This window comes from Schistocerca cancellata, chromosome 10 (assembly GCF_023864275.1).
Source record: "Schistocerca cancellata isolate TAMUIC-IGC-003103 chromosome 10, iqSchCanc2.1, whole genome shotgun sequence".
In the NCBI taxonomy this organism is placed as follows: Eukaryota; Metazoa; Arthropoda; class Insecta; order Orthoptera; family Acrididae; genus Schistocerca; species Schistocerca cancellata.
This window is the reverse complement of record NC_064635.1, coordinates 134460321-134482583: the sequence shown is the minus strand read 5'-3', so window position 1 is coordinate 134482583 and position 22263 is coordinate 134460321. Positions and strand designations below refer to the sequence as shown.

Genomic DNA, 22263 nt, shown 5'->3' with positions numbered 1-22263 from the left:
GCTATCCCTCTCCCTCCCCTCCCCACCCCCACCCCATTCCTCCTCCTTAACTCCACCACCCACACCAGATAACTACTCCTGTCAGGTGCAGTTGCAGCCGACAGTCCAGCCGCAGCGGGCAGGGACGGTGACCACGTGTGTGCGAATTTTGCTTGTGTGAATGTGTGTGTGTGTGTTCTATTTTGGAATATGGACTGTTGACCAAATGTACAAATGTGTAGCCGTCTTTTTGTTGTGCTTTCTGTGACCCAGAATCTCCTGTATCTGGTGAGTAGTGATCTATTCACACTGTTGTAATTCGTATCATTTGCTTCTGACTCACGTTGGGAAATAACAGTCCATTTTATTCTGTTTCTGTTTTTCATTCAATTTTTTCCTCACGAAGGTTCTAATTTTTTGGAGAGTCAAAACACTGATGTGATCAAACAGGTTTTGTCCTGCATGCTCTAATAACAGATCTGTAAAATTCACTGCTTCAGTTTGCGTGGTGTATGGTACTAATAAGACATCAAAGAAGTCCTAGATTGCAAAAGGAATCAAAATATCATGTTCAAAGAAAAGTAAATTATTTGAAACAGGACAAGCAGAGAAATAGGACTGGTTTCATTTTACAAGCATTTCTGTACTTTATTGAGGAAAGTGATTAAAAAAAAATCTGTGCAGAATGTCAGAAATTACATCCCAACTCTGTTACACGTTTTAGAATCATACAGAAAATGTCTCACACTTTAACATGAGGTAACACTAGACGCAGGCAGATGGGGCGTGCAAGTTACATCTGTGGGGGTAGAGGGGATGGGAGATAAGGTAATCTAGCTACCGTCTATCATTTACATCGCTAAATGCAATAAATGTCAACCCTTTGAAAATAGAGGATAAGAACAGGAAAATGGAGAAAAGACTTACAATAATACTTCTGGCATTTTTTTCGAAAATAGTGCCAAACTATGCGCAGATAGTCTGCAGGCTGGATAATGCACATCCAGATAGTAGTGAGCTTGCTCTAGTTACCACTCTTCTTGAAGCACTGCTGGTAAAGTGGAAAGAACCTTTTCAACCATTTATGAGTATGTATAATTTTCTTCTACCTGGGATTTCACTCAGTCCAGAACTGAAGATTTCATGAACATTATCTTCAGAATGTGGAAAAGCTAACCACTTCTTTAGATTTAGGTGAGGGCTGTAACAAAGGAGAAAATGGGGATGGGTGGGGTGTTAGAAAGGTAATGTCTGAAGTTAGGAAGCATATAGCGCATGACAGTAATTTTCTTATCCATATTTCCAAATATTTTGCTTCTCTGTAACAGTTCAGTGCAATGTTACCTTGCACGTATGCAAATAAATATGTATTTATTGACAATGTCATGGTTTTTAGTTGCTCTTTTGTTCATTAATTCATCAAAGACTTGGGCCTCAGTCCTCATATTGTTGTTACATAATGCTTTCTCTAAATGCATTACAAAATTGAATCACATTTACAGTACTGGATGAATTACATTTAGAGTACTGGAAGCGAGCGTTGCCGTTTGGTCTCAGGCCTGACTGACTGCCGTGGCATCCTCATCTGGCGAGGTCATCGAGATGTATAGTGGGACGTGGGGTCAGCATTTGCTCTGCAGCCATTTTTGGTGTTGCAGACCTGGTGCCAGTACTAAGTCGAGTAGCTCCTCAGTTAGTATCCGGAGGCAGAGTGCACGCCATTCCGGCCCTACTGCTGAGGAAAAATCTCTGGCTGTATTGGGAATTACACAGGGGTGCCCCTCAGGACAATCGGCTGCACTGAACACTTGGCTAAGGAGGTGGATATAATATTGGGAAGCTTTTGGAGAATATCAGATAATGTAAACAGTAAAGATAACAAATCACTGTTTAGTTGAGACACTGAGTAGATGGCTGGTACATAAAGAATGTCAAAATCATCACAAAGTTTTTGGAAAATAGACTGTCTCTGAGCTACAGATTAATAAAACACTCAGAGCTACATTGTAAAATTTTGCAACATAGGCTGTGTTGCAGCATTATTAAATACACTGAAGAAAATTACCTATTGATACATAACCAGCACGAATTATGAAACTATTATTTTTACAAAATGCCTCACTCTTAATTTGCACCCAGTAATGAGTGCTATCAACTGGGGATCTTGAGTTGATTCTTTATTCCTAAATTTCCAGAAGAGTTTCAGTACTGTTCCTCACATGTGGCTTCTAATTGTAGTGCGTGCTTAGGGAGTATTGCCGCAGCTGTGTTACTGGATTCGTAATTTCCTGTCAGAAAGGTGACATTTTATAATAACTGATGGCAAGATGTATAGTGAAACCACAGTTATATCTGGCATTCTACAAGGAAGCGTTGTAGGGCCTCTGCTGTTCTTAATCTGTGTTTAAAAATTTACGAGACAATCAAAGAAGCACGGTGCAAAATGAGACAACTGATATTGAACAATAAAAGTTGGGATGATATGCACAGGAGAAATAAAAAAAAGAATTCTGCTATATTTCAGGAATCAGAATTACAAACAACTTAAATTGATACCATCTCAGGAAGCATTGTAGGGGAGGTGAACTGAAGACTGTATTTTACTGAGAGAACACTTAGAATGTGCAACAAAACTACTACTGCCTTCACTACACTTCTCCATCCTTTTCTGGAGTACTGCTATATTTGACAGAGGACATAACAAAAATTCAAAGAAGGGCAGCTTATATTGTGTTATTATGTGAGAAAGTGTGAAGGATGTGGTAAGTGAGTTGGGGTAGCAACCTTTAAAACAAAGATGGTTATTCTTACGGTCCCATCTTCTCATGAAACAACAAACACAAACTTCCTCCTCTAAATGCCAAAATACTTTGTTGGCTCCCAACTACGTAGGAAGAAATGATGATTGTAATAAAATAAGAACTCACAGAGAAAGATTTAGGTGTTTGTTTTTTCCAAACGCTATTGGAGTGTGGAGCCGTAGAGAAGTAGTCTGGGAGTGGTTCTATGCACCCTCTGCCAAAGACTTTGCAGAGTAAGCCTGCTGTAGTAAAGTGTCCTGGTCCCTCAGCCCCATTCACTTAACGGTCTGATTGTATAATCAGGTCTTTTTGGCTTTTAGCACTCATTTACTTTTATTTTTGTAGAGGGTAGGGTGCTAGTCTTTGCATACAGCATTGTTCCTCAGGTATTCATGTATTTCATGACAATTTTCCAATAGTGTGAGATCTCTGTATAGAACAGCATTATGTATAAGTAGCAACTGTATGTTATTGTTAGTCTTTTAGCTTTGGGGAAGGATGTTACCTGTAAGCACTGATATAATTTGTCTCATTTACCATATATATACCAGTGTGTCAACTGTACAGTTCATGTCAACCTTTATGCCTTCCAGTATTTCCATTGCGTTTCATTTGCTCCTTGTTACAAGGCCATAAATATTACACAGTTCACAGTTAATTACACTTAGAATTTGCTCTTTCACAATGAGATGTAGTATCACTGAGCTGTAATAATCTACACACAGCGGGATTATTTGCATTCTCTGCCCTTTAGAAGGAGGTACAGCATGAGAAAATTTCTCTACTCATGCTCGGATAATGTGTACTGGCTGCTGTGCAAGTGGAAGCAGATTATCATAGTTTATTTTCTGGGCATTACTTTATGGTTTCATTTGTATGATGTTTAAATGGGAGTTTCAGAAAGGAGTCCTCTCTCAAGAGTAGAAGAAAAATATTGTTAAATGGTCATTGGATATGCTTAATAGGCATGTGCTGCTTGCAATAAACAACAAGCAGGACTAACCCACAGTATTTATTTGGAAAAAGTAGCTGCATCATTCCCTGCAATCATGGAAATGTCATACATTTAGTTCTTACTCTAAGGTTTCCTGACTGATAGCATGTTCCACTTCGTAACCATAATGTGTATCTGCTTTGGGCATATTGTGTACCAGTTAGATTAGTCACCTATAGGTAAAAAAATAACAGTAAGAATAGTTTGTTTCCTACTAACTTGTCATACTATCAAAATCCCTGAATGTGACCAACTTTTTTAGTGTTTATGCATAATATCTCTCTGAACCATATATTACTGTGCACTGTTAATACTAATATTATTATGTAAAACTAATCACACATCTGCCTTGTGTCATAATCTGCTTCTATTAGACACAGCACTTTTAGTGTGTAATTTGGGATATAAGTTACTTTGTGTCATAAAGTAATTTTAATCTAATCTGCAGAATTAATGAAACTGTCATTTCCCTCATTTGAAGTGGGAAAAATATTATGTGGTCACTCCATGTAAGTAATACATGAACTTTTCTATTTTTTTGTAACAAGAATTATTCCAAAAATATTACGTATTTCATGCGCAGGCATGTCATTCATGAAGTTATTTTCAAGATTCTGCTGCTTACTGGAAGAACCAAGCACATCATTTTTACAACCCTAGATCAGCCAAAATCTGATTGCTGTAAAACTGTCCATATTAAATTACTGTAAATTGAGAGAAATTACGAAAAAATTTCTTTGAGTGTGATAGATACGGGAAATTTGGTAGTGATAACAAAAACTTTTATTTAATCTTAAATTCATCCATGTTAAAAGAGATGGGGAGAAGTGACTGTATTATGGATTTTACAAACAACACACTTCACTGCTACATTGACATTTATTGTGTTTGGTCAGGCATGACAAGTTTCTATTAATTTTACGTTGTTCATGATTAAAACATCTGCTACATTTGTACACTTTTTTGTTGTCTGAAGTCTTTACAGCAGATGTGTTAACTTGTAACTTAGCTTTGAAGTGGATGATTGGGTTGAGTCCCTGAACCCTGGTGTGTAAATACTTATAAACAGCTGTAATGTTTTACTCAGCAACATTTCATACAACAGTTGTGGATGTCCTACCAACAAAGATTTATGTTGTTTTGTATGACTGCAGTGGTCATGTTGTTGTTGTGTTAGTAAGGTTGGTGACAACTTTCATTGGTAAGCCCATATATTGGGAATATTCATTCCAATTTCTGACACTTAGCATGCAAACCTCCAGATACCAGACATTCAGATCAGTGCCAAACGTGTGGCGATAGAGTATCAGCCAAAAACACCGATTTAGTCTGTGCTGTGTGCTGTCGTCCAGTAGAAGATGTGTAAACAATAATTAAAAGTAATACCTAAAAATTTCCAATACATTTAAAACCACCTTACAAGACGGGCATATACACTCCTGGAAATTGAAATAAGAACACCGTGAATTCATTGTCCCAGGAAGGGGAAACTTTATTGACACATTCCTGGGGTCAGATACATCACATGATCACACTGACAGAACCACAGGCACATAGACACAGGAAACAGAGCATGCACAATGTCGGCACTAGTACAGTGTATATCCACCTTTCGCAGCAATGCAGGCTGCTATTCTCCCATGGAGACGATCGTAGAGATGCTGGATGTAGTCCTGTGGAACGGCTTGCCATGCCATTTCCACCTGGCGCCTCAGTTGGACCAGCGTTCGTGCTGGACGTGCAGACCGCGTGAGACGACGCTTCATCCAGTCCCAAACATGCTCGATGGGGGACAGATCCGGAGATCTTGCTGGCCAGAGTAGTTGACTCACACCTTCTAGAGCACGTTGGGTGGCACGGGATACATGCGGACGTGCATTGTCCTGTTGGAACAGCAAGTTCCCTTGCCGGTCTAGGAATGGTAGAACGATGGGTTCGATGACGGTTTGGATGTACCGTGCACTATTCAGTGTCCCCTCAACGATCACCAGTGGTGTACGGCCAGTGTAGGAGATCGCTCCCCACACCATGATGCCGGGTGTTGGCCCTGTGTGCCTCGGTCGTATGCAGTCCTGATTGTGGCGCTCACCTGCACGGCGCCAAACACGCATACGACCATCATTGGCACCAAGGCAGAAGCAACTCTCATCGCTGAAGACGACACGTCTCCATTCGTCCCTCCATTCACACCTGTCGCGACACCACTGGAGGCGGGCTGCACGATGTTGGGGTGTGAGCGGAAGACGGCCTAACGGTGTGCGGGACCGTAGCCCAGCTTCATGGAGACGGTCGCGAATGGTCCTCGCCGATACCCCAGGAGCAACAGTGTCCCTAATTTGCTGGGAAGTGGCGGTGCGGTCCCCTACGGCACTGCGTAGGATCCTACGGTCTTGGCGTGCATCCGTGCGTCGCTGCGGTCCGGTCCCAGGTCGACGGGCACGTGCACCTTCCGCCGACCACTGGCGACAACATCGATGTACTGTGGAGACCTCACGCCCCACGTGTTGAGCAATTCGGTGGTACGTCCACCCGGCCTCCCGCATGCCCACTATACGCCCTCGCTCAAAGTCCGTCAAGTGCACATACGGTTCACGTCCACGCTGTCGCGGCATGCTACCAGTGTTAAAGACTGCGATGGAGCTCCATATGCCACGGCAAACTGGCTGACACTGACGGCGGCGGTGCACAAATGCTGCGCAGCTAGCGCCATTCGACGGCCAACACCGCGGTTCCTGGTGTGTCCGCTGTGCCGTGCGTGTGAGCATTGCTTGTACAGCCCTCTCGCAGTGTCCGGAGCAAGTACAGTGGGTCTGACACACCGGTGTCAATGTGTTCTTTTTTCCATTTCCAGGAGTGTATTTTGAACTAAGTATTAAGAGTCATTTCTTGTTTGTCCCATTGTGGAGAAAATGGAGTATGCTCATTTTTCTCTTAAGAAAACTGTTTCTTTTATTGTCCGAGTAGGGCTTAATACTTGTCACTACTTCACTTTGTGCCATTTGAACTTCTTATCCTACCCTTAATGGAGGGAACACTTAATTATTCCTTCAAGATGATTATCATTTCTTTCGAGGATTAAGTTTATTTTGTTACTTCTAATTGGAGATCCATTGTTAAGTTCCTAGTTACAAACCCAATCAGTGCTGAAGAAAAGAATTAAAAAATTAATATCGACATGGGAATAAGGAGGTGCCTTGATGACAGTTGTGGGGCAGGTATTGTGGCCAGGCCTCAGGACCTTTGATCTCTATAATCTAATAATAATAATAAAATTCAAAAAATACAAAAAAAATATTGATTGTGATTTTTTTAAATACAGTTTACGTGTTAAATTAATATATGGGAAAACATTTTTCGGACCTGTGAAAGGAATTTTTGGATTTTGTAGCCATGTTCTTTTGGCAGTCTGCTTTTGCTTTGTTAGAGTACACTTACATAGATAGTTGTGGTGTTATCTAAACAAGTGTACATTGTAGGTTTGCTACTTTCAACTAACAAAGTGAAAGCAATCTGCCGAAAGAACATTGCTGCAAACTCTGAAGCTGCTGTGGCCACCTACTTCATACATTGTAGCGCCTACTGCTTTGGCATCCCACCTCAAGTCCAACCAGCTAGGGACGCTTGCATCACAGGCCATATATTCACCAGGAAAACCTACATCATACGGCGGCCACAACAGAACACCGAATGGCAGCCGGGGACCACTACCCATTTGTGGAGCCTGCAGAACAGCTTCACCAGAGGTCACAGTTAGCCCAGGAACTACTTTTATGCATCAGGCACGTGATCACAAATAGTGCCGGCAAATTCATAGGGCAGTGCACTGCCGATAAAGGGCAGTTCGATGCACTGCTTGGAAGTATACCGAGCTGCCACCCAGCAGCCATAGCCAGATGCCTCTTCTAGCTGGCTGATCTCTTGCAGATGGACTTGGTACAGTCAACGAACATCTTGACATTGTAGAATTGCTTTGTTATGATCTCTCCCCATGAAGATTCAGGTCTTCTCTGTTATTATTTGTTACTGTATATTGGTGACGATTGTTGTTCTTTTGGAGATTGCATTATTGTTTTGTTTTGGTGAGTCCAATAAATTGCTTCGGACTTGGCGTTTTCTGCATTTCTGTTCTGCTCGTGCAGATATTTCAGAAACTTCCTTTTACATGTCGGAAAAATGTTCTCCCATATAACAATTTCACACACAAATTGTTAAAAAAAAGTGCTATTAGTGGGTTTCGAACTTGGGATATTTACTATGATGATCTGTTGCTCTTATCAGTTCGTCTACTAGAGATCTTTGCATGCAAACCTCACAGGTACGAATTTCGTATACTCCATAGTTCTGGTGTTACTTTTAATCACCATTTACACATGTTCTACTGGACAAGAGCACACAGTATAAAAAAATTGGTGTTTTGGTTGATACTCTATCGACACTGACTAGGTTTGGGTGTTAGAGCACTGAACAAAACAATAGCATAGCTTACACTGTTACTAACATAGCTCTGTGAAAGTATAAGCTATGTTGTTGTTCTTTAGTAGTCTGTGCGATAGATATTGCAAAGTATGTTATCATAATATAACTGACAAGACTGCACCACCTAACCTCATTAGCACACTCAACAATAAAAACTTCACACTCTCTAGTCATACAAAATAATGTATAATTAATAGATGATGACAGAATGCTGGTGAAACATTTTGTGCCAAACTAAACATTGTCATTAAACTTGACTTGAAGCAGCAAAATAGTTGTTTGTAAAACTTTTATTAATTTAGTCTTCAGTGGTAGACAAAAGTCTACATTTATATTATTGAGTAATATTGCTGGGTACCAGATTAATAAGACACACTTGTCACTCTGCTCTTTGTGTTTAATCATCATCACTGTCAGAGATTTGCTATGTCTTTTAGCTTGTCACATTTTAATTGAAAGACGATCACATAATATTTTTCCTCTTTCAAGTGAAGACATCTTCTTGTTAAGAATTTAGTTATACGTCTAGAATTCGTTATACTGTTGCATCTGAATTAATTAAATGGTTTTATTGTCTTGTAATATAACTGTTAATGCACCTAGGGAATATGATTCAGACTTGTCACTTACTAATTGTAATCACGCCAGTATTTCCTGTGCAATGTATGTGCTGAATCAGCTGTTAAAAGCTGCTGGAACTGCTTCATAAGTACTAACCATTGGTATTTCTTTTTTATTAACTCTAGAATTAAGAATGAAATTAGTTCTACCAACAGACAAAATATAAATTTGTAAATGGAAAGTGGTTAGCATCTAAGCAAAGCTGCAGCATCCCTGAAATGCATCCAGGTAATCCTGATACAATATTTCTTGTCTCATTTTCATTGCAAAGCCACCAGCTGATTTTGGAACACCATAATGTTAAGGACATCAGTTCTAAGAAAAGACTCTTAAGGTATGCTGAGCATAGACTCCTCCATTACAGCATATCATCAGCAGTAGAAGCCATTTGATTTTGCATGCTTCTTGTCACATTATGGTGTTTGACTGCACCCATCCATTTCACTCTTGCGTGTTTTCTAATGTCATCTACCTTCCTTCCATTAGGGTCATCTCTTAGATCATTTCTTATCTCTCAGAATCCAGCAAAGAACTTGCTTGTTTTGTCTGCCATTTGTATCTTGTGTGGTTCCATTTTTTTCATTAAGGTCACTATTATATCTTCCACTTCAGTTTGTTGTCTTATTCTTTTGTGAGTTTTCCTGTCTCTCCTAATAACCCTTAGCATATACCTCTCCATTTTTTTATGAGCAAGACCGTATCTTACTGCTGTAAGTCAAAATTTATATTACGCACTGACTATTAACTTTCGATTTTGGACTCACTGGAAGTGTAGTTTACTGAAAGTATTTGAGGCAATTTTTACTCTCATATTTATTTCTTTTCCCAGTATACAGTACTTGCAACATACACCGATGAGCCAAACCATTATGACCACTGCCAACCGCAAGACTGAATGCAGACTTTTGGCATTTCATGTACATAACACAGTAAGGAAAGTACATACGAGTGGATCATAGGTGAATGGAGAATCGTTCTAGAGACAACATGGGCCCAAAATAGGGAAGTCCACTGACAGAAACGACTTTGACGAAGAGCAGGTGCCTGGGAACGAGCATCTTGGAATCACCAAAGTTGGCCAGCCATTTGCATCTTACTGTCGTGTGGTATCTGGCTCTGCAGAAGTCGAATGCCTGACAGTGGAAACGATCGTAGATGACTGTCAGAGTGCACAATATTGCCGCAGTGCTACACTTGCACACAAAGAGCGTGCCACCCATCTCACCACAAGAATACACTGGCTGGTAGTGTTCCTTACAACTGGTACAAATACATCCACCTGGTGAACGGCTAGTCAGGTCTCTTCTCGATGTCTGATATTCTCAGTTACTTTCGTTGCTGTACTATGGACTGTTCGATAACAGCCTCACTCGGCACTCATTCTTTCTTCTCTAGTGACGATTTGGCCTGTTGACATCGTTGTGGTGAAGGTTTCCTCTTTGTATCTCATTGTCATATACGTTATTTTGGGCTTGTCCTCGTCTGTGTCTCGGCCACTGTCAGTCGGCCTCGGTTAGCTCAAATACTGCTCTGGTTGTGTTGTATTCTGTAGGCAGCCCTTCTGTCTTGTGGCTTCACCCGTTCCTCTCGTGAGTTCTGCAGTGTGTTCCAATACATGCAGATATGCCTTTGCCGCTGAGGAAAACAGAAGATATTCGGCTGAAGTCACACTAAATTGGTTGCCTGCTGGAGTACCATCAGCAGCGAATGCAACAGTGGGAGCTTCAGATACAAAAGTTGCTTCAGCTGCAAGTGGACAAACTATGAGTCCACGAGGCGACTTATCTCAGGCCTTCGTGCCCTCCACAGTTGATGCCTCCATTTTCTACCTTTCAGTGATACAACAGTGGACAGGGACACACATTTGCATCAAATGAAGCAACATCTCATGGCATTACAAATCAAGGACGATTCATTGCAGCGATTGTTGTTTGTATCGTGGCCATCACACATTTTCTCATCCACAAATTGGCACCTCTATCTGACCCTTTCGTGCAATATGTGGTCTGCTGACTATTTACTATTCGCAGTGTTATCAACCTGGTAGTCTCGAGTTTCACCGACACCACAAACAACCTTGACAATCGTACTAGTGCAGGGTCACTGGCGCTTGCAAGGTTTCAGCCGCAAATGAGATTTCATTTGTGCCAATTGTGGCTGCTAGGCTTTGTATTTGGACTCCTCGATTCATGGTGTTGTGGTTCAGCTGGTGCCAGATCCTGAGGTCTGCACAGCGGCATTGAAACTGCATAACCCACTGGTAGAGGATACCCTGTGCATCGCACTTTTGTTGATAATTGTGCGGATTGCCAACAAATGAGCCGTGATGAGGTCATAACTTGTAGCAGTTAATGCATCACGACGTCTTACGACCCTGCGCCGCAGGCATAAGGCGACCCTCACGTTGCAGCAACATTGTGATTCGTCATCTCTATGGTGTTTGAGCCTCCTCTCATCGATGGTCGTGTGGGCCTCTACCTTTGTGCCCACAGTTTTTTTCCAGTCATTCCTATACAGACTGTCTGTATTGCTGGGAGTCTACATCCACATCTACATACATACTCGGCAAGCTACCGTACAGTGCATGACGGAATGTACCCTTTACCACAGCTAGTTCTCCACGTGCTGTAACAAAGAGGGGATTCTTTGATTAGTGTGTTGAAGCCATGCAACTCGCTCCCATGCTGCCCCATGCGTGTACCAGGACACCGTCGATAGTCCCTCCAAGTGACCCCTCACACTGAAATTGTTTCTCACGCTGCACTTTTGTCACCACGATGTCTATTTCTGGGTTGACACAGGGACCACCATTTCTTTTATAAAGCAGATGTGTATGCACAACTGGGCTCACCCACCTTGTCGCCATCCTTGTGGCATTTGATGTTCTGCAGGGGCAGTTCTACTCCTCTTCATGGGCAGTTCTTGATCACTGCGGCCTACAGAAGTGTTATGTGGCTCATCAAGTTATTTGCAGTTGACCACCCACTTGCTACCAACATTTTTGACCTCGACATTTTTGGGTTTTCTGGTCCTGATGACGTGAACGTTGCATCAACTACATTTCCTTACCAGAAACTGGACGATCTCTGTGCTGCATTTTCATCTTTGTTTCAGCAGGATTTGGGGTGAGTCTCAGTCTTTGAGATGCAATCACCCTTTGGTTGGACCCTGTGCTTTGTTTTACCATGCCAGACCAATTCTGATTATATTACGTGCTGCTGTGAAGCAGGAGCTAGATCATCTCCAGGTTCCTAGGGTTATTGAGCTGGTGAACTGTAGCTCATGGGCCACTCCACAAGGATTACTCCATTAGTCATCACGAGAAAGTCCAGTTGTTCTCTCTGGTTGTCTGGGGATGTCAACAGGCCAAGAGCAAAGAGAGACAAAGTCCAAATCATGACCAAGTGCCAAATGAGAATGTTATCGAATAATCCATGGTACAGTGATAGTAGTAACTGGCAATATCAGACATGCGTATAGAACTGACTTATCATTCCCTGAGTGGCCGCGTTTATAGTGACCACGAGGAACAATATTGGCTGGTGTATTCGTGTATTCATGTGACGAGACACGTGGTCTGCTCTCTATGCGAGCACTATACTGCAGTGATACTGTGTCCTCCAATGGCGCTCTAGATCCATTTCCTTTTATGGTCATTTAGCTTCAGCAGAGCCCGATGCCATAAACCCCCTCCCAACTCCCCCCCCCCCCCTTAAAAATATATATATAAAAGAGGGAAACATTCCACGTGGGAAAAATATATCTAAAAACAAAGATTATGAGACTTACCAAACAAAAGCGCTGGCAGGTTGATAGACACACAAACAAACACAAACATACACACAAAATTCAAGCTTTCACAACAAACGGTTGCTTCATCAGGAAAGAGGGAAAGACGAAAGGATGTGGGTTTTAAGGGAGAGGGTAAGGAGTCATTCCAATCCCGGGAGCAGAAAGACTTACCTTAGGGGGAAAAAAGGACAGGTATACACTCTCGCACACACACACACACACACACACACACACACACACACACACACACACATATCCATCCGCATATACACAGACACAAGCAGACATTTTCAATGTCTATCAGCATACCAACGCTTTCGTTTGGTAAGTTACATCATCTTTGTATGTATATATATAGGTTGCATACAGACAGAAATGACCCAGAAAGTGCAGTGGGGATTGAAATGATGACAAAGGCAAAGACCCGGTCCCTTTGAGCACTGCCTATGGGAAGGAAGCGTGTTTGGCAGCATCCACTGGGACATCACTGGAGGTAGTGGCGATAGATTTCTCAGGTGTTCCACCAATCTACGTGGATGTGGTGGTGGGCGGTGGCACTTAAGCTCCATCTGTGTTTAGACAGGCATGTGGGTTTCCACTACTGTCACCAACATACAAGCCTTGCTACGAGCCCTCCAGCTGCACTTGGCATGTTATGCTGGAAGGGACGGGAGTGGGGCTCTAAAGGGAATAGCATCAGAAGATGAAGCAGGGTCTGCAGTTGCTGCCCATGGTGTAGCTTGTTGTGGTTACAATTGTTAAGTGGAATGATCTGATAAGTGCTCAAAAACGGTTTGAGGGCCAAAGTGTAGTGGCAGAGCATCTACAGTGTATTTCATTTGCTACTTAAAAGTCCAGATGTGAAGTTCCACTTCACCGCTTGACAAAGGATGGATCAGAGGGAACTGTGGCCCATTTTTGGAGACCATTGTGCGAGACAACACTTCATTGGCCAAAACCTGCAAGATCATCAGTCCCAAAAAGGGCCCACAAAATCAAGATGGTTGCAGTTCCAAAGGAGGGGGCCCATGGGCCAAGGGCGACAGATTGTGAGGTTGATGCCTGGTGCTGCACGCACACCATGCAGTCGCAGACCATTCTTTCGATGTTGCCATTGATCACCATCTCTTACACAAGTCTGCGATCTAGCGTCTTAATGCGGCACATCTCCCAAAATCCCCAATGCAGCAAGCTCAACACCTGTTAGCCCAGTTATGGCAGGATGACAACCTGATGCATGCCCATCTCATTGTCCAAAAAAATGACACCATCGTCAACTGAGAACATGTGAGAAATATGTTTCAAGGAGTTGAACTCTTCCACCAAGTGAGGTAAATTGGCCAACCATACGTGACAGAGCAGCGGATCTGGAGGTGGTGGGCTGCCCGCTTCAGGAGGCTGAAGCACAGCCCAAATAATGCCACCAATAGCTTGTGGTCTGTAATTACAGAGAACTGTGTCCCAAAGAAGATAAATGTGAAACTTTTTAACAGCGAACACTGTTGCCAATGCCTCCTTTTCGACCTCATAATAATTTCACTGTTTAGGGGTCAATGTCTCTGACGTGTATGCTACAGGCTGTTCGGAGCCATCCCCATTCCTGTGCCCCGATGCCACAGACACGCACCAAGAACACCCCGGTGCCATAGACAGCTGCGTCAACCACCACAAGTAATGGAGAACCAAGAGAGAATGGTGTTTCAAGGGGCAGATTTCAGTATAGCTTTCAGCTGCGTAAAAGCCAAGTCTCGAGTAGGTGTCCAGTTGTGGGACACATCCTTTTTACACAACTGATTGGAAGGGTTGCACAGTATAGGCTGCTTGGGGTAAGAACTCGGAGTAATAGTTGACTTTGCCCTAAAACACCTGCAGTTTAGGAAAGTTTGTCAGACAGGGTAAGGACACTCTTGTTGTGACATTCTGATCAGTGGTCTCAATTCCCTCTTTGGTGATCCAGAACCCCAAATACTTCACTTCTGTCTGAAAAAACCTGCACTTGTCTTACTAAACAATGAAGGCCAGCATACCACTGTAAAAAGAGTGTGGAGATCGTGCAAATGGCAAGAGGTTCCTATGACAATGAGATTGTCACAATTATTTCACATTAGCCAGAACGTATTGCGTCAGCTATCACAGAAACTTTTGGGAAATTGCGGGGGCTGAGACGGTGCCAAATGAGACCCACTTGTACTTACACAATCCAAAAGGTTTATTAATAACAACGAGCGTTCTGTGATTCGTCATCTAAGGTTAATGAAGTCAGTCTCGGAGTAGTATTCCCTTCAGCAAGTCTGGTGAGGAAATCGTCTGGCTGGAAATAAGATAACTTTCCACCTGCGACTGAGCATTGGTTGCCAGTTATTATCCTTGCTGTACTGTGGACTATTTGATAACAACTTCATTTGGCACTTGGTCTTTCTCTGGTCACAGTTTGTGTTCTCTTCTGCAGCTGCCCTTTCTGCTATGTGGCTTCACCTGTTTCTCTGGTGGGTTCTGTCTGTCCACTGATACCTGGCTATTCAGGACTATAGCTGTGGCCATCTGTGTAAAGTGGCTGAAAGACTGGGAAACTTCAAGTTTGAACTAGGTGCCGGACATCCACGCCTTATCACAGAACACAGAGGTCAGAGGCTCACCTACCTCTGCGGAAAAGGATACTGCGCCACAGATATGTGGCGTCGGGGGTAGGATTATGTTACAGAGGGCATTCACTCAGTCTTTCACGGTACACGAAATAATTGAAGACGCCGTGTACGACAGCTGTGGACAGTTTGAAAATTATTGCGGACAACCTGCATCCTTTCATGCTCGATGTCTTCCTTGTCTAGATGGCATCTTCAGAAGGATAACTGCTCCGTGTCACGAGGCCAGAACCGTGCTTTAATGGAGCACAATAGTTAACTCGTGTTGATATCTTAGACACTTAATTCACTTAATTTGAAATCAGTGGATCACATCTGGGAAACTATCAGATGACAGTCCCGTGCCTACAAACCACTGTCCTGTAATTTACAGGAACTGCATAATCTGTGTGTAGAATCTGGTGCCACATACCTGCAGAAACCTATAAAAGACTTGTTGAAACCGTGCCACAGAGAATCACTGAAGTATTGCATTCCAAAGGTGAACCAGCATGCTATTAAGCAGCTGGTCATAGTGTTTTGGCTCCTCAGTATAAACACGGGAAATACACCGAAGGCTGTAAGTCGTAGATCGGTGGCAGTACTTCTGCTTTCTCTTATAACCTTTGGCTATAGTTCATACTTACAGATGTGAGCTGTGTGTAAACACTTTATGTGTGCATTGTCATTGTGATTTGATGATAAGTGTAGAAATATGTTCCATCTTATTCCTGTGGACACAGCTGTGATGGAGTGAGTGGACGGGAAGGGAGGTACCAGAAGCGACCTCTTATACCTGCAGTGTATGCTCGTTCCGTGAGAGCACTGCTAATTCTGATAAAGCTCTGTGCTAACACAGTGTTTGCCACTAGCCCTACAGCTTCCATACGGTCTTTACAGATACGGACTCTTTTTTTTGTGTGGCACCCAGTTCCGTAAGATGTATCTCAACACATATAATAATGCTACACAAATCAGTGAATGTTGAAACTGACACTCGGCAACAAAGATGCAACACTTAGCCAAACATGTTTAAAATAAACATTGTCCATATGTTAGACCTGAAGATGAGACAGTTAAAGTCTCAAAACATGTTGTGGAACTAGCGTCCATATGCAGTATGTTTTACTTGTCATTTGATCTATAATCGCCACTGGCTTAATTTACAATTCAGCAACTTACAGTTGTTATGGAAGTACATTTGATCGGTAGGTTATTTGTCATGGTGGTAAAGGACTCTGAAATTTGAGTAGTATTATTTGTTTTGTGTGCCACAGTATGTTAAGAGTATATTTTTTGAGCAGATGATGGTCAGAGAGAGATAGACACACCTTGTTGGAGTATGTTGTGGCTTTAACCTGAAGAGTTGTTTGATGCAGCTTGCCACTTTATTATGTCCTGTGCAATCCTCCTCACCACAGAATTGGATGCAGCATACATCCATTTGAACCTGCTTACTGTAGTTCAGCCTTGATCATCCTCTACAGTTTTTCACCCACATACTTCCCTGCATTATCAAACTGGTGTTTTCCTTGATGCGTCAGGATGTGTTTTAGTCAAGTTTTGCCCTAAATTTATTTTCCCAACAATTTGAGTTACTACTCATTAGTTATTTGGTTTACCCATCTAATGTTTAGCATTCTTCTGTAGCACAATGTTTCAAAAGCTTCTAATCTCTTCTTGTCTGAAATGTTTACTGTCTGCATTTCATGCTTTAGACAAATATCTTCTTAAAAGACGTCCTAACACTTAAGGGCGTTTTTGAAGGTTTTTCTTACTTTTGCCAGTTATATCCTCTCTGCATCTCCCATCATCAGTTATTTTGCTGCTCAAAATATCAGATGTCATCTATTACTTTTAGTGTCTTATTTCCTAATCTTATTCTTTCAGCATCACCTGATTTAATTCAGCTACAGCCCGTTACATATGTTTTACTTTTGTTGATGTTTATCTTGGAACTTTTGGCAGGGTAAGCAACCATAATCCTCCAGCTCGGTTGCCAGAGTGGTGTTATTTGCTCACGCTCCACAAAAGAACTCCTGGCTGTGGGTTTTTGGAAAGCACAGGTGTACACATCAGTGTGTGTGCAAGTTTCAGTCGCACCTGAGGGCATACACAGATATAAGGGTGTCCACAGAAATTTATCCTGGGGGAAGTATTCTAAAATTACCAGGTTTGGTGTAAATGGATTGGTCAATTTCAAGATGTGCCACACTGTGTTTTGTCTGGAGTGTGGCACTATATGGGGCAGAACCATGGACACTGAGAGGAGAGGCTGAAAAAATGTTAGAAGCATTTGAGATGTGGATGTGAAAACTTTCCTTTTGGCAGAACACTAATGATGATCACGCTACAAGATCTACATTTTATAAGTGATACAAAAAACTTATCGTATGCCACAGAATTGATGGTTAACCATCATATATGAGAATTCTGTAGTGAATAAACACTCCTACTCAAGATTCAGTGGGGATGGGGGGGGAGAGCAGTAAGTGTGCCTATTTGCCCCCTGCCACATCCTTCCCCCACCCCCCGCATGCCCCTCATGGATACGTACGCTTGTGAAAAGCAGTAAGTGTAAGTTAGGACCAGAGCCCGACATAAATTTATGTAATTCACTATACTTTAACAGTCGTATCAATATTTCAATACGATACAGAGTTTTAATAGGGCAGGGAAAGTGCCCTTCAGGATTCTTTCTATTCTGGAACGGGGGATGTCTGGATGCCATTTCGAGGATGCTGCTGCCAGTACCGTATCGATTGTCGCGGGAGCCTAAACTGTCGTGACGATTCCTCGGCACAGGCGTCACAAATGTGGAGGACGGCAGTGAGGGTCAGATGAGCTCCGCGGCCATCGTGGTGCTGGTGGTGGCGGCACTGCTGCTGGCGCTGCTGGTTGTCGACCTGGTGTGCTGCCTCGTGTGGCGTGCCGGCCTGATCGCCGCGCTGTGCCACCGCTGCTGCTCTGCCGCCAAGACGGACGACTCGGATGCCAAGATTGCCAGGTACTGTCCTCCTCTCCCAGTACTTTAAGACTACGTAACGCGATGGTGTGCGGTCAGAAACCTCCCCTCGTACTGGTACGGTACCTTTGCGTCAGTACGAGAGTAATGGTCATTATAATTGTGGTAAATTAATGTGATGTAGCAATGATACTCGTAGTAGGTGGAGCAGGTAGTAGTAATACTGATGGTGGGAAGGACGGAGGATGATGTAGACAATATACGATATGCATCTTCCTGGTAGATTAAATCTATGTGCTGGACTGCGACTCAAACTTGGGACCTTTGCCTTTTGTGAGCGAGTCCTCTGCCGACTGAGCTGTTCGAGTGTGACTCACGACCTGTGCTCACAGCTTTACTTCTCCAGTGCCTTGTCTCCTACATTCCAAGGTACTGGCTGAAGTAGAGCTGGGAGGACCAGTTGTGAGTCGTCCTCAGGTAGCTGAGTAAGTAGAGCACTTGTTCACAAAATACAAAGTTCCCGAGTTTGAGGCGCAGTCTGGCACACAGTTTTAATCTCCCGGGAAGTTTCGTATCAACACACACTGCACTGGTCAGTAAAAAATCATTCAGGCTACAGTATGTTACGAGGATCTTTTGAGATTATTTCTTCAGTTGCTGCTTAAACAAAGATCTGCACAGTAGAGACTAGAAGCACTATAAAACTGATGATGTGACACATTTGTGAACATCTGCTGTGATGAACTGCACTTCAAAAACATTTATTAGTCATTCTTCAGGTGTGCAGCCCATTGTCAGTGATATCTGATACAGATGATAAAACAAACAAACATATGCGTGCCTATGTCGATAAGATGGAATACTTAGTATACACTTAAGTTGAAAAATAATGATAGTTGCATACTGTGCACTTCCACATCAAACAACATGATAGGTGTAAAACATTTATGATGATTATAAACAGTGTCAGTCTAGCAAATTAGAAAAATATATAGTTTTAATCTTGCATATAACTAGTACAGTCAACAAAAGAGAATGAGGGCAAAAATTTTGTGTAGTCATAAATTCTTGTACAGTGACTGGAAGAAGTGTCATGAACGACATACTAAAAGTTCTGACTGGTGGGGTGTGAGCTTGGGGATGAGGGTCATTTGAAGGTCACTTTTAAAAGTTTTTCGTGACTAATTGAAAAAAACCTCACATCTAGTGTAAGTGTTTCCCTGTTCAAAGTTAAATGGCATTAAATTTGCTACAAGAAAGGTCCTATTGATTTTTTCTGTTTGACTAATAGTTTCCACATTGCAGGGGTGGAAAATTCCCAGATTATTTAAGATACTGTTTTAATGGTACAAAATTAATGTTTGCTGTTAAGTGAAGTCCATTAAGAAGAAATATTAACTGTGTGTACTATATCTAAGTGCAATTAGAACAGTATTAAGGAGTAAATTGTATTCTGTAGGTGTTACAGGGTGGAAAAGGTGGGGGCAGTGATGGAGTGTACAAGGTGAGGGAAGGTAGGTTGCCGAATTGTGGTCATGCAGTTTCCTCCTTCATTGGTCTGGAAACTGAGGAAAAATCAGGTGATTCCCCACTTCCTCTACCCCACTGTCACAAGAAGCAACTAAGGGTATTTCACAAAGTTATACCGACCCTTCCGCAGCTCACCTTGTGCATCGTTGCTACGCAGGATGTAGACGTGCCTGGGAGTGGTTATTTTTCACACAATGAGTTAACACTACATGGAATACAGATACAAATTACTAATAATATAATGCCTGAAATGCATGTGTGCAGAATCTCCATAAATCTCTACACACTGTTCTACACTGCTAGAGGGAAACTGATCCTTTGTCAGCCTGTATACCAGCTGTACCATTCTTCCAGGGAAGGCAACTTCCTCCACCACGAGTAGTGCTCACTTTTAAGCATACAAACAGACCATACCTTACTAACATTTCCTGTCCAGTTCTCTCACGTGAGTAGACAAAAACTTCTCTGAACTCTTGTTTTTTAGCAGCATCATTTTCAGTTTATTAAGTGAATACTTATTTGCAGCTGTTAAGTGAGCTATTGTGTAACAAGAAAGCTCCACAACTTAACCTCTCAACTGTCTACTAAACTGAAGAGCCTGTACCAAGTATGACAATAAGGATGGCTGGAATACTTTTCTTAGCATGAGGTGTATCAAATGCATCATGCCAGACTCAGCTGTTGCAACACCTGAAGAGGCTCAAAGGCTTAAATGGGCTCTCTCTGTAATTTCAACATATGACTTGCAGTGCATTATGTAGGTTACCGTTCTAGATTTGAACTCGTTCAGCCCTTTTCCATCAGATGTATTGACTCCCACCTTGCAAGATATACTGTGGACGCGTGGCTAAGTGGATTCAGTAAGTGCAGTGCGCTCTATGAGTGCCAGACATTCCTGAATGAAAGAGCCTACCATTAACATAATTAATGGTGGAAGAAGTGCAGTAACTTTCTGGTCGTTCATTAACCCACCACCAAGTGATTACGAGGCTTTACAATATCCTGTGAATTACAGAAAGCAGCAAGATGCCACAATTACTAATCCAGTCCCTTTCCCACCAGCACCTCGTAGGTCACTGACGACATCACACTTACAAATTGAGCACTTCTCAGCCATTGTTCACAGGAACATATTTTACATCAAAGCTCACGTAACAACTGCAAATAAGCTCTTTCTTAATAAACTAAAAATAACTTGACTACATAAAGACAAGTTCAGTGAAGTTATTTTGTCTACTCATGTGAGAGAACTTGACAGGAAATGCAGGGAGTATAGTCTGTTTTTAAACTGAAAAGTAAGCAACACTCATGGAGGAGGAAGTTGTCTTTCCTGGAAGAAAACTGAAAATGCTGTACAGGGTGACTAAGACTCAGTTTCCCCTTTAGCAATGTTGAACAGTGTGCAAAGATTTATGTATAATCTGTCCACGTGCTTTTCTTGCCTTAATAATGTTAGTATCTCATATCTGTATTCGATGCATTGTTCAAACACATTGCCTCCCCAGGAGTATCTGCGCACAGTGTCGCAAGTGACTGATAAGGTGAGCTGCAGAAGAGTCAGTCCTTGTGAAACACCCTGCAGTGGCGTTTGGTGATGTAGTGGAGTAGAGATAGTGGAGATTTTCCTGCTTGCTCTTAAGTTTGCATGACTACAGTACAGTGACATACCTTCCCCCACACTTCTACACTATAACCACTGCCCTCTTCCACCCTGTTACAGCTCCAGAAGATAGTTTATCCCTTAATACAGTTCTGCTGCACTTAGATATGGAATACACATTTAATATTTCTCTATTTAGCAATAAACATTAATTTTATAGCATTTTTAGTATTCCACAATTTTTGCATCCCCTGCAATGTGGAAACTATTAGTCCTAGAGAAAGAAATGAAAATGATCTTTTTTGTAGGAAATTTAATGTAGTTTAATTTTGTACTGGGAAACATTTTCACTGTGAAACAGTAACCTTCAGATGCTCCTCCACCCCATGGTCAGGATTTTTAGTATGTGATACTCCCTCCTACTAAAGTACAAAAATTTGTGACTGCACTAATTTTTTCTGTATTTGACCTTTTTTGGTCGTCATTGAGTGGGCTAAATCATGGATACAGGACCACAGTAAGGTCCATAATCCATAATCCCATGGTAAACACCAAGTGCCTTTCTCTGTTGTGCACAAATTATCAAGTGTACATGTTATAAAACTGTAAAATGCTAAACACAATGGGAATGACGGTGTTACGAGATGCTTGTTTTACCAGGTGTGTGTTAAGTGCAATGTTAGATGCCTTCAGACACATGTCCTGTTCATTTCAGACATTGCTGTCACTGTGGAAAACATGGTGAGTGCATGCACAGATATCTAGGTGTGGTCTCAGAAGTAGCCCTGACAGGCACTCCACATTTTCTCACAGCAACGGCAGTGTCTGATATGATCAGAAGTGTGACTGGCAGGTATGACATTGTACTTTACACACAACTGGTA

General features: G+C 42.2%; 1 protein-coding gene across 5 annotated transcripts in view; it reads left to right on the top strand.

Moving 5' to 3' along the window:
* Positions 1–22263, top strand: part of LOC126106515 (fasciclin-2) — a 905782-nt gene that overhangs the window by 852343 nt on the left and 31176 nt on the right. For all 5 annotated transcript variants that reach the window (XM_049912842.1, XM_049912841.1, XM_049912840.1 and 2 more), the window contains exon 15: positions 18090–18291. In XM_049912842.1, the coding sequence (XP_049768799.1) occupies positions 18090–18291 (202 nt within the window). The remainder of the gene's footprint in view (positions 1–18089; positions 18292–22263) is intronic.